The following is a 13368-nucleotide window of genomic DNA, read 5'->3' as shown; positions in this document are numbered from 1 at the left end:
ATATTTGAATAAAATTGAAAAGAATATTTCATTTCACTATGTAATTAAAAATGAAATTCAAAAACAAAAATTTTTCGATCAAGAAAAATATTTGAAATGAGAGACTCGTAGATTCTCATAGAATTTAAATAGAATTATTAGACTATTCGTCGATTCGAATTTCTATCTATTACAACTTTGTTGCACTTCGTGAATATCAAAAGTATCTAAATGAGAGAGGAATATTGTGTACTATCCTTTGCTCTCCGTTCAATCGAACATAGAAACTCCACTTCAACTCCATATCAACTTCGAAACTTCCCGTTACGATCAATGACTATGAAACCTGTTTCATCCTATCTTGACACGCACCAGTTCCTGTTTACCGCGATTCCAGATTGAATTTCTTCATCCATTAGGAAATAAAATTGTCAGAACTTATTATATAATTCTGAGCAAATCTTCGCTATTTGTCAAGTGAAGTCAAAAATAGTATATGATATGTTTCTAAAATCTAATTGTAAGGACAATTTTAAAATTTGAAGTTGAAGATTACGAAAGTAAATAAGTAGAATATACATATATTGCTCAAGACTTTATTTTTAATGCTAAAACTCATAAGAGTTTTATATACAAAAAACTACACTGATCTATAGAATAACTTATCCTGTTGTTTCATCCTCATTCATTTGGAAGTTAGCCAAATGTATCTGATGAAATCTCAAACTTGAATTTTTTCAAAAGTGATACTTCAATTTTACCCTTTATTTTTAAATAATTTTTACCACAATTCATTCATTCAAATTAATATCAACATTTTGCAAATTCATCTTTCTTAGAATGATAATTTTTGATAATCATTGATTATATCGTCATTCTATGTTGTATGCAATATGAAGTAATAATTTTCAAATAGATCAATGTTTTCTTTGAATAATTTTTTCAAAGCAAACGTTAACAACACTTATCCAATATTTCTTATCAATTATATGATCGACATTAATGACAAATAAGTGGCTCGAATAAACAGAGATCGACGAAATAAAAAGGGAAACGATTTTTATCTTCGTTTCCATTCATGACTAAACGCACGAGTGATATTTACAGAGCGATCTACACCGACCGATGTAAATGTTTACCGATGGATTAACAAAATCTAGTCACTCATGTCATGTACGATATAACGCGAAGAAGGAGAACTTTGGATTTTCGTGATGTGTTAAATGGCGAGGCCTTTTCGTCACGCCTTTGACGATTTATATATCCACGTTACATTTTATAAATTAGTCATTTAACATGATTAAAAGACTTGCTCGTAATCGATGAATCGTATATGGAAAGAGTTTCAAATTGGAATGCCATTCGAGTGGATTTTGAATGATGGGTATTTAAGAAATGATAATGGTAATTTTATTTCACTGGAAATTATATTTTCAAAATTTTGAAAAGAGTTGTTTTTATTTAAATTAATATTTTTTTAATATTTTTATTTTATTTTTTTTCATCTGTTCTGTTGGTGTGATTTTAATTAATTTGTAAATAATTTTTTTTCTAATTTGATATTATTAAGATTGTATTAAACGTTATTATACATTATAAGGATGGAAAACAGTAAAAACATAAGTTCTGTTTCATATTATATATATATATCTTTGAAGTAAACAAGAAAAAAAAATCTTTGAATTCTCTAACAAAATATCACAATTTTTAATTAACTAACAAAATTTCACAATAATCGCAATAAAAAATATTAAATTTTCAATAAAAAATAATCGATTTTGCAAATAAAATTTAAAAAAAACTTCAAATCACGATTAAACCAAAAAGAAAAAAAGGAATATTAAAAGTTTTCAATAATAAAATAAAATATTAAATCTAAAATAATAAAATAATATTTACTCTTCCTAACTAAATACAGATACAATTTCTCGACCAAAATAATCCAATCACGAATTTTATAAAACGATTCATCGTCCTTCGAATAAAATTTGATCGATTTCTCGGCTGAAAATTATCGAAATACGAGAGAAAAGGGATAACTTCCTATAAATATATACAAACATGTATTCAAAGGGAGGGGGAGGGGGCTAGAAGGTGCAGAGGGTTGCGTGGGGATTGTGGAATGCGGGGTAAAACCAGATCAATACGGACCAAAGCGTACCACGGTCGCGAACCCGCGACACATAAACCAGGAAAAAGAGCAAACTCGAATAGACAGACCGACAGACGGACCTAGAACATTGGAAAACTGTGACATGTGGGTCACTGGGGATCCAAGGTGATCAGAGATGATAAATTGTCCTTGTTTTGAAGGACGATAAATCCTCCCTACTCAAATTTTCTTTGATTTAATTATGTACGTGTAATGTGTTTTTAATCGTGGTTAAGTTATCGTACAGTCATTACGTAAATTTATAAATGTTTCAATAATTGGAATTAAAGATGTATATTTATATGAATTGTATAATATATATATTTCTTTTTGTCTTCTCTACATGAACATTTATATGCCTATTGGATTATTTGTTATTTTAAAAAATGTTTCAAATGTATTTTATTTTTTTGTTTTTGGAGGGAGGGTAATTTAATTTGCATAAATAAATTTTTCTTAGACGTATAAAGAGTACATAGAAATTAATCTTATCTTTTTTCTTAATTATATATCTGTTAATTGGAATAATAATTACACGTTTAATAATTTATGTGATATGATGAGAATAAATAAAAATTATCTAAAAATTACTTTAAACATTTGTCAAAAAGTTGCAGTTTCGTTGGGAATTACTGCAAGGTGTATCGAGACGAGTGGAATATTAATAATAAAACTCGTAACAACACGTGTATATCTTTTCTGTAACAAGTGTAAAAAGTTTTGTACAAGTTTTCACCATATGTCGAATAATAATGAAGAAAGTTGTCGCATGAATCATAGTTGCAAAAAGTAATTCTGAATTTTTCACTGAATCAATTCCTGTTGGGAGCCATACTCATTTCAAGATATGTCATGGATAATATAAATCAGGAAGAAGACTAAAAATCAAAATTTTATATCTTTATGACAAAAATTGAGGCAATGAGATAATTTTCAATATTACAATTTTCATTATAAATAACATATATTTAAAAACATTGTAATGAATTATTGTTCATCGTTGTTTAATTTGTTTAAATTTCAGAATGATATCAAAGAATTGTAATTATAATATTATATAATAATTTTTTTTAAAAATAGCTGAAGACATTTCTAAAGATTATGAAAGATCTGCATATAAGTTACAAATTGTTACAAAAAATTATTTTTATGCTAGAATACTTAATCCTAATACTTTTTATTAAAATATTTTTAATATCCTTATTACACAAACTTTTATCCATTTACACCCTTTTTCATGATGTCCAAAATTAGATTTTTATTTCACGCACGATATTAAATGCTGGTAGAATATGGAATTAATGAAATTAAAAAAATCGAATTATCTTTTAACATACGAAGAGACTATCTTTCGAGTTTTAATTTCTGAAACATTTTCTAACACGAAATGTAATTAAATAATTATATTTCGTCTAATATTGTTTAGCTATTTTTTATTTATGTTTACGCTTGTGACTTAATAAATTTCTATTCAAGGCTATTTAACAGTTTTATTTTGAATAAAAGAATAATTAAATTTCGAATATTACAAGGACAAATTTGTGATAACCAAATTTAAAATTCATTTTTGTCTTTCATTATTTTCAATTATAAACTAAACTATTAAATTAATAAATTACCAATATTTTCACATCTGTAATTAGTTCAAATGTATTTACAACATGTCTCAACAATGATTTTCATTCTGTTTATTAATTATAAAAAATTAATTATTAATTTTATATATATTGATATCGAAATAATCTTTCAAAATTTCTCCAATAAATAAAATCATGGTTCTACGTATATTTCCCTTTCTTTACACGAAATAACAAAAAGTTAATAATAATAATTTTATTCGATATTGAAAACAACCCCTTCAAAAATAACACGATATACCAACAATAAAACATCTTATTTATATAGTTTTCGCGATCTAAATGAAATTACAAAGGGTTAATTATAATTTTATTCGATACTAAAAGCAACTCCGCTCTTTCAAAAATAAACACGATAAAAACTCCTTCTCAAACGCATCTCGATACACAACCCCTTCTTTTTGTTTAAAACGAAGAAAATAGAATCAATCCGTGCAGTTTCAATTTAACGATCCTCCTCCTATCTATACACATTGCATAATACGTGTTCATCGCACCACACATACGTACGATTCACTTCCTCCTCCCCCTCTCCTCCCCAGGTGACGACTTTACTTTTACGATTTCTCGATCCAGTGACGTTTACGAGCTGTCGATAGCTAATAAACGATCGAGAAATGATCGACACTGTTCACCATCACGGGTCACAAAGAAACGAGAGGGTGGGCGGAAACATAAATCCACCCAAGCGTTTTTATTTCCGTTCGTGTACCTTCTGGACGGATCCGCTACAGCTGTACGATGCGCTAATATAGCCGCAAAGGTCAGTTACTCGATTAATCATGCACCATCCACGATACTTTTACCAATACTATGTACAGGTATGTACATATGTATATATATACACACATATGTATACGTATATAATACGTCCATGGCATGGCGCGAAGTATATAAATATTTATCGGTTCGTATCAAAGAGAAAGAAGGAGAGTTTGGCTCTGCCGCTGCACTTTGATTGTCACATTGGATTTCAGTGATTTCCTTTTTCTTTTTCTCCTTTTTTTATCTTTGTCGAGGAAGATGCAATTGGAAAATTGGAAACTCGAGCAATAGCACGAATTCAATAAATAGAAAAGAGAAGTGTATTATTTTAAATTTGCTGGTATAAATCATTTTGGATTAGGTGCAAAAGTTTATAGAATGTGTTGTTCTTTTAAAATATTTTCTTGAAAATGTGAGTTTGTTAAAAATGTTATAAAATGTATTTGACTCGTATCGATACCCAACTCGTCAATTGATTTCCTGGAAGTTTAACACTTTCAAGAGGCTAATAGGAGAGTATATCCCAAGGTAACCTTTGCAAAAGTTGCGAGGTTATAATTTTCTTAACATGTCTGACATAAAGTCTATTTGGACAGAGGAATCCATTTTGAAAATTAAATTCGATTTATTTTTTCTCTAATTCGTTCCAATCTGTATATCAATTATCGCTACGAATTTTATTAAATTCAATTTTTTCGAATGATTTTTTTTTTAAAGATAATATATCTCAAAATAATTTTTACGAGGTTTGTAGAGTTACAATTATTCTAATGTGACTATCGTGAAATCTATTTGGGTAGGGTTCCATTAGGAATTACATATCCTATTTTAAAAATTAGGCTTAATTTGTTTTGATGAATTAAACACGATCCTATATATAAAATTATAATATTGAATCCTGTAGGTAGAAAGAATAGAATTAAATAATTAAAACAGAAATTGAAGAAAGTTTCGTTTTCGTTCATTTTTCATATTTAACCTTTAATATAACCACGTTTTAGTCAAGATATAAATAAAAAAAGATAACTCGTAAAATGTCCTTCGACTATAGCTCAATTATAGTACATACCGATCTACTTTATAACTATTATTAATTTTATAGATTATTTATAGTATCGAAGAAATGCATGATTTTCTATATTTTGTTTTATAGATTAAGCTTACTTTTTAATTTTGCAGATTTGAAATTGTATCTATTATAATAATAAAATAAATATTCATTAAAAATAGAAATGAATAATCTTTAGATTTGAAAAATTTCTTAGAAATCTAATTCTTATGTATTCTTAAATATTGATTATTGAATCATAAGCAGATGATAAGAATATAGACTAAATTAATTAATCTAAAAATCATAAATAGATATGATATATAAAATCGAGATTAGAATAAAATAAAATAAAGTGAAAATTAAATTGAATAATTTTCTATATCTCGTGTTAAAATTTTCGCATATTATTTCTATTATTATTTCTCTAAAAAACAATAAATTTCACAGTCTTGTCAAATTTAGAAAATAACGAAGCTTCTAAAAAATCACAAATCATTTCAGAATGAAAATTATCAAATTTCAAATTTCTATAAAATTGAAAACATCAAAATCTTAAAAAATTCTAAATTTCACAAATTTTAAATTTCGAATGCTTCAATTCCCACACAATAAAATCATCCTTCTCAACACTCTTGTGACAATATAAAAAAATATAAAGAAATAATATATATATATAAAGAGAGAGAGAGAAAAAGGTGATTCCAGAGCAAAAATCCTGTTTTCCGGCATACGATATCCATCAACTGGTAGCAAATGAACGTCCAACACCCGCGTAATCGATTTCATCGTGTTCTAACGCACGTGCTGCGCCTGAATAAAACGTGCTCATCAATCGCTGTCGCGACAAATTACGCGACTTTATCAACAGATTTCGCCTGTGAAAAAGTTTTATCCAAACTCTTTCTCTCTTTCTCGTCATTTGATGTCGAGATATTTCTTAGTTCCTTCTTTGTTTAAATATCAACCTTGGTTTAATCTTCTAATTTTTTTTTGAAGAATTAAAGAAACGAAAGATCGATATATATATAGAAGTCAGATCATTGTACAATACTTATCTTTTCAATTAATGGAATGGATATAACAAGCGATCTTAAGTGTCAGTGTGATTAAAAGAGATGATTAGAAGAGGAAATAATAGATTGTATAATAGATTGTATAATGTCGGTTCGAGAACAGAAATCTCATTTCAGAAATCACAATTTCAGAAATTGAATTACTTTCTGTCGTGATTAATAAACCCATAATAGTAATTTATAAAATCAAATGCTCTTGAAAAAATTTGAATTAATTGTAATCTCTAATCTATGACAATTTTTTTCTACGATGAAATATTGAATTGCAAAATAATATAAAATAAATTTTATTTCCTTTTCTTAATTTCCTTCCGTATATAATTTGTATTAAATAAATAAATTGTTTTAATATTGTATTAAAAAATATCGTATTAATGTACAAGATCTCTTAACTCGTTTCATAAATAATAACGATCACAAAAATAATGATAAAATAATTTTATTGTACATTAAAATTGCTTGAATTATTGATTTTGTTATTATTGTTATTAATCGGAATCAAAATCGCTGCTAGCTTAATAATTTGAAATGTATTAATGTACAAGATCTTTTGATTCGTTTTATAATAACAACAAAAATAACACAAAAATAAAATAATCTTATTGTACATTAAAATTGCTTGAATTATTGATTATTGATTTTGTTATTATTGTTATGAATCAAAATCGCTGTCAGCTTAATAATTTGAGATATATTCAAATATCACCATATTCTTGTTCGAACGTCATCTATTCAAGTACTGTTCCTGTGTGTGACCATTTGCGATCACTACATGCGTGTGATTATTTTGTATAGCGTGCCCCTGTTATAGCGATCGTTGCACAGCTCCCCGCCGTTCCTCAAAACGCTGCAGACACATTGAAAGCGACAAACAAAGCGCAGTTACGTGTACGCGTACGTACGCTGTGGAAAAGGGATGAAATTTCGGGATCGAAGGGTGGCAGAGCCGAACAAAATTGTTTCTTCTTTCGTTTCTTTTCTTTTTTTTTATCGCGTAAATTTCAACAAATTGCACAGCCTTATTATTACAAAATAGTTGCCAATATAAAATTTATGCACTCCTGAATTTCTGAAAGTAGTTATCCGAGAATAAGTGGATTTTTTTCGAAATTTTTGATTCAAAGTATCATATTCTTGTTTCGATTAGCTTTCTAATTAAAACTACGTGTCTCTGTTAAGAGTAATTTTCCAATCTTGCTTCCAATGACGAAGACAATAGAAATAGAAACAAAGAAAAGAACTTAAAACCTTTGTCCTTTCAGCTTCTCAGATTTCGTTCAGCTCTGACCGCGACAAGTGCAAGCGGAATCAAGCGACAACGGAAAAAATAAATCTCGGATTAGTTTTATTAAAAAATTACGAAACTGGATACAAGTGGACATTTGATCTGGTCGAGACACCAAAAGCGCAAAACGCCTTTCCAACACGGAAGCCACAGCAGCAGACTGTACGCGCGACAACAGTGTTCTTTCTCTCAAACAACATACAACAATCTGCTCTCGGCATACATCAGAGGGTTGTTCTCCTGCTGGTTGGCCGGCTGCGAGGTAACCGAACGTCTCGGCCTCCAAAGTGCCAGCCTTGCCAATCCGTACTTCGTCATCCTCCAGACCCTTTGCAGACCTTTGACGCGCGCACTTCCGCCAGTGTTCCTCTCACTGTTTGCCAACGATCACCTGCCGCGCCTCGTCATCGTGGCGTCACGTGTTCGACCGAGTTCACCTCTTCAAAGCGTGGCCAATTATCTGACGTGTCTTGTCCATGCATTTCCGCAGGATGTTGCGGAACGACATGTTGAGCAAACCACGTGTCCGGAGAATAGATGAACCATCGGTACAGAAAACGACGAATCAATCTATAATTGATTTTCCAATATGTGTATATCCTTGATTTCTCGATCGAATTTCTCGTCCAGAACGATTCGAATCTGTTTGAATCTGTCAGTCTCTTTGACAGTTGTATCTGTTCGAATCGATCACCCGATGTGTATATATGTGTATTTGTGTGTGTATGTGTGCGTGCATGTGTATGTCTAGAAAGGATATAGCAAAAATATCTCTTTATACTTTCTCCTTCGTGTCTCTCCTCCTCTTCGCGTTCTCTCGCGATTAAGATTTATTTTTTTAAAACTCGCTACTTTTTTTAAAACTCGAACGAAGAATAAACAGCACAGCCAATGATTAATAATTGTCTTAACTTGAAGAACGGACGTTGTCGAGGCAAGTTTGATTTATCTCTCTCTTTCGTATACTCTTCCTTCTTTCTTTGCTTTCTCGTAAAGTTTTCTCTCTTTTCCTTGCCACTTCAACTCGAAGATAAACTTTACCCACTTTGACGGCTCTCCACGCTCTCCTTACGTCTTCCACGCTTCACCGTCCACTCGCGAGTGACAGAGCTCACTTTTTATCGCGGCTACTTTATTGCGAGTACACGGTGGAACTTTGATACTCTCCTTCCCTTTTTCTCTTTTTTACTTCACCCTTCCTACTTTCTGCCCCAGCGCACCCCCTCGAAACCCTAGTGGCTCGCGACGTCGGCCAAAGTATATCGCGGTCCCGTTGGTAGTCAAGGCACTGGACATGCGCGCCGTGAAAACGAGCCTCTGACATTCTATAACTCGATTATGCCAGGAATCAACACAACCACTTTTCCACGCTGTTGGATGGATACTTTTATTTCTTGTACGGGCAAAAAGTTGTAAAAATCTATCTTTGGACGTTTTCTTCGTGACGTATATATCCTAATAACGATTCGATTTGTTTCGTATATTCTTCGTTGGAAGATATTATTATTATTATTATTATTATTATTATTATTATTATTATTATTATTATTGTTATTCGTGTGTAAAGTCGCGTGTGGCCAAGGATGATATCGATTCCACGTCGTATCCTCATTCCTCATTCGATCATTCGAACGCGTGGTCCTTGAACAATCCCGCTCAAGGATGTTTTCGAAATGAAGCTGCGATTATCGATCTCCCCTCGACCAACCCCCCCTTCGCCCTCGAAAAACTCGATAAATTGACTGGTAAAATTGCTAACAGCTTCTGAATAGAAAAACTGGTAGAAAACTGAACTGGGTAGTAAGTAAGCTCTGCGTGTATCACCAAGCGTTTCTTTGTCGTCCGACCGATCTATCTTACGATTCTTTTGCTTTTTATTTTTATCTTTATCTTATTTTTTTTCACGATTTGAATACGTATAGAACGATCAGACTAGCGGACGTATTGACTTGATTCCTCCTCGAAGGCGGACAATTGAGCGGAAAGTAGAAGAGCAATCCTAAACGAGGAGTCCTCCGTGATGTTATCACCGTTGATCGATAGATTGAAAACACTGATATTATTGACGGATATCGAGATTCGAAAGAACGTTTCCCTGTTATTAGGAGAAGAGTCCGAGAAAGAGGTTCATTTTCCAGAGAATTGGAACACTTGTATCATCGTTGATGAGCAGTTGGAACGATTCGATGAAAGATCAATAAGATTCATTGTCCATCCACTCGTGTGCGTTCGCAAGATTGATAGGATTGGTACCACTGGTTTTGCATCGATAAAACGATTAATCGTTTCAGGAAGAGAAAGTGATAGAGATATGTTATTCAATTAAACGAAACGATTATTTAGGGTTCACTTAGATTGAATATTTGAAAACAACGTTACAGTTCGACGAATCTTATTGTTGATCGATGTCGAGTCACAGTTAATAATGATGATTGGCATCATTAACGGACGTTTAACCTCGCTTCTCTCGAAGAACAGCTCACCGTATCCTCGATAAACAAGACAAATTCCTCGAGACCAGTCTCCCCGATTGTCGAGACGAATATCGAAGGAACACAGTAATTATTGACAGGGTACCATCCCAAAACTCTACAGTCTACCATCTTAGCTCTCCTCGCGATCCCCATTCGTCTATGACATAACCACAAGTCCATGAAACCAGGCTCCCTTACTTCCATCCAAACTATTCCACCGTCAACTTTTCAATTCCAGAATTCTTCTCTACTCCGTTTACTTGCCGCACGAACGGATCTACAGCATCCGAATCACTTCTCCCTCCATTTCAAAAGCTCTCCGTCCCATGGAGACGAAGATTCTTCGTTTCGAGGAATCACAGGTCCACGACTTCCTCACGACTTCCTTTTCCTTCCTTCGACTCGTATCGATTCGAACGACTCGCCTCTCTCTCTCTCTCTCTCTCTCTCTCTCTCGCCCCCTGTAGTGGCAGTGTATCTCGTCCTTCCGGGGAAGGGAAGGAAATATCCCGCGTCCAAAGCGTCAACGTCGAAAAGTCCGCCGCGGCGCGCGATTCTTTTCGTGATCGATGGCCGGTTCGCCTCGCGAATCACTCGTATCGGTGACTTGCGTGTCGCGCCGCGGCACACGTGACTCGAAGGTCATATTCGAGGATCGATCGGGGAAGCGGGCTCCCTTTCAGGAGGCCGCACGCCGCTCCCGGAAGCCCGTGTACGATCGGTCGACCCGTATACCGCGATCGATGCACCAGATTACCCACGAGATTGCCACCACGACGAATATTCTCGATGGAAGAAGATCGGCGATCCAATGAGCCTCGATCGAGGAGGATCCTCTCACGTCCATCTCATGACTGATCGAAGGTCGTGGCGAAAGAAGGAATCACTTGGACGAATGGACGAATTGTCGGTTCGTTGGAGCGTTGTCGGCCGCCATTGGCTCGAAATCTATCTGTGGTCCGATCGACGAGACGAGATCGACCACATGTGTCCTTATATTTCTTTTCTCTTTTCCTTTTTTTCGGATGGATTTTAAACTTTTCAACCCCAGGCGAGCCACTTTAAGCGATTCAGCGTGCGCGCGCGCTTGTGTGCGTGTGTGCGTTCCTCTCGACCGATTATGATCCTGGACGAACGCTCCTCCCGCCTGATATATACGTGTACACGCGGCGAGAAACTCGTCGCTCTCAACGATGACTGCCCCCGCGACATCGAGCGGTCCCGCGACTGCGCAAACTCGATCCCCGTTCCTCGAGCCTCGATTTTCCTCCCTCGTGCGCTTTCTTTTCGCCGCCTGTTCCGCCAGGGAGAGATGAGAGAGAGAGAGAGAGAGAGAAGATGGCAGAGCCATCGACGAATGGAAGGTCGAGGTCCTCGATTACGAGATTATGAGGAGGCATCGTGTGGTTTTGACAGGATTTTGTTTTTTCTTTTTTTTTTTTCGGTGTCGATAGGTTTGGGATGATTGATGGATTCTCGGTTCGGCAAGTTAGGGATATTTTTTCGGCTAAAGGAAGAATTTTTCCAAGAAAGGAGGGGGAAGAATTTATCGACTAGTTTTCGATCAATTTTATTTGGGAGTATCGTTTTTCGTTGTGCAAGAAAATAAATTTACATTCCTGGTAGATAAAATTCCAATTTCTTTTTTTTTTTTAGTGGATCTTTGTTTTGAATAAGGAGAGGTTATTCGTGATTGATCTTACATTTAATATTATACTTTATATTTATTAATATTCGTCGCACGATATCGTAAATGTATATTCATTTAACTTCTTCATTTTATTATTGATGACTAAAGTTTTTAAAAGATTCTGTAGTGAAAAGTTGGTCAACAGATTTTTCCTTTTTTTATTTAGAACAATTTTAATTAAAAAATAAAATTAAAAATATATGTTCCTGAATTAAAGTTAATTAAAAGAAATTAATGATTTTCTAAAAGAAAAAAGAGAACTACTTTCGACAAACCGTCGTATAAGTTTATACTGCAAAGATTTCTTTGTATCAATCGAATTCTCCGAGCGGAAATCATTACATCCCTCTTATATTCTCGACTATTAAATATCTCTTCTCCTTCAACCCTTAGATTCTTTTCCCTTTCGAGTACCTTCGTAAAACTCTCGAACAAATAAAATTCCTTCACTCTCTGAACACCGAATATCTCGCCCCAATAAAATATCGAAGATTTCAAAATTAACCGGAGAACAACGAAAAGGACCCACTTCTATAATTATGTCGCGAAACCGAGAGTGACCATCGAACATTGGACAAAGTGTATTCGTCTGGTCGAACAGAAATTTTCTTTTGTGTACTATCGAGTGGGCTCTTGTTCCGTTCCATTGACTTAAATAACAATGGAAGCGCAAAGGCAACGTGAATCATCGGCTTTCTTGCTCCAATTATAGGCGCAAGGGTACATTCGCTCGTCCATTCGCCATTCATCCCGAAAAGGCGTTAATTTCCCAAGGGCGCTATGGAGAGGAACGTCCATTTTTGATTAAAAAGAAAAAGAAAGAAAGAAAAAGAAGAAAAGAGAAAGAAAAAAAAGATTTTCAAGATTTAAAGAGACAGCATCGAATTGGAGTCAAAGAGTTCCCCTTATCTGATACTCAATTTCCACCCCATATTTTTCCACCACTTCTGTTTCGTTTTTCGTTATCCGACTATTCGTTTCTCTCTGTGGTTACGGAACGAATCGATAAATCAATAAAAATGTTCTCCCATTGCCCTGTTCCACAGACTCTCGATTACGAGGACAATGGGAGGGGAGGGGGGAGGAGGAGGGAATTAATGTTGAAACGAATAACAGGCGAATTCCTGTTACGCGATGACGAGGAAGAAACGTGGCGCGCGAAAATGTTGAGTCAGATTTATAAATAAACCCCGTTATCAGATACCCGGCCACGGCTATTTTAAGGTATCGACCAATCAGTGTTAAGGTCAAGCGCGCCCACG

At 34.0% G+C, this 13368-nt stretch overlaps 1 protein-coding gene across 14 annotated transcripts in view; it reads right to left on the bottom strand.

Moving 5' to 3' along the window:
• LOC108000937 (potassium/sodium hyperpolarization-activated cyclic nucleotide-gated channel 2) overlaps positions 1-13368 on the bottom strand; it is a 187906-nt gene that overhangs the window by 127683 nt on the left and 46855 nt on the right. Inside the window, exon 1 of one of the 14 annotated variants that reach the window (XM_062077781.1) lies at positions 8145-11696. The exons of 12 other annotated variants lie outside the window; for them this stretch is intronic. In XM_062077781.1, coding sequence (XP_061933765.1) covers positions 8145-8260 — 116 coding nt within the window. In that variant the 5' untranslated portion in view covers positions 8261-11696. Of the gene's footprint in view, positions 1-8144; positions 11697-13368 lie in introns of those variants that run through there. One more of the 14 variants, XM_062077783.1, reaches the window with a different exon arrangement.

This window comes from Apis cerana, linkage group LG8, assembly GCF_029169275.1.
Source record: "Apis cerana isolate GH-2021 linkage group LG8, AcerK_1.0, whole genome shotgun sequence".
In the NCBI taxonomy this organism is placed as follows: domain Eukaryota; kingdom Metazoa; phylum Arthropoda; class Insecta; order Hymenoptera; family Apidae; genus Apis; species Apis cerana.
The sequence above is the reverse complement of the archived record's forward strand: the minus strand, read 5'-3'. Positions and strand labels throughout refer to the sequence as shown.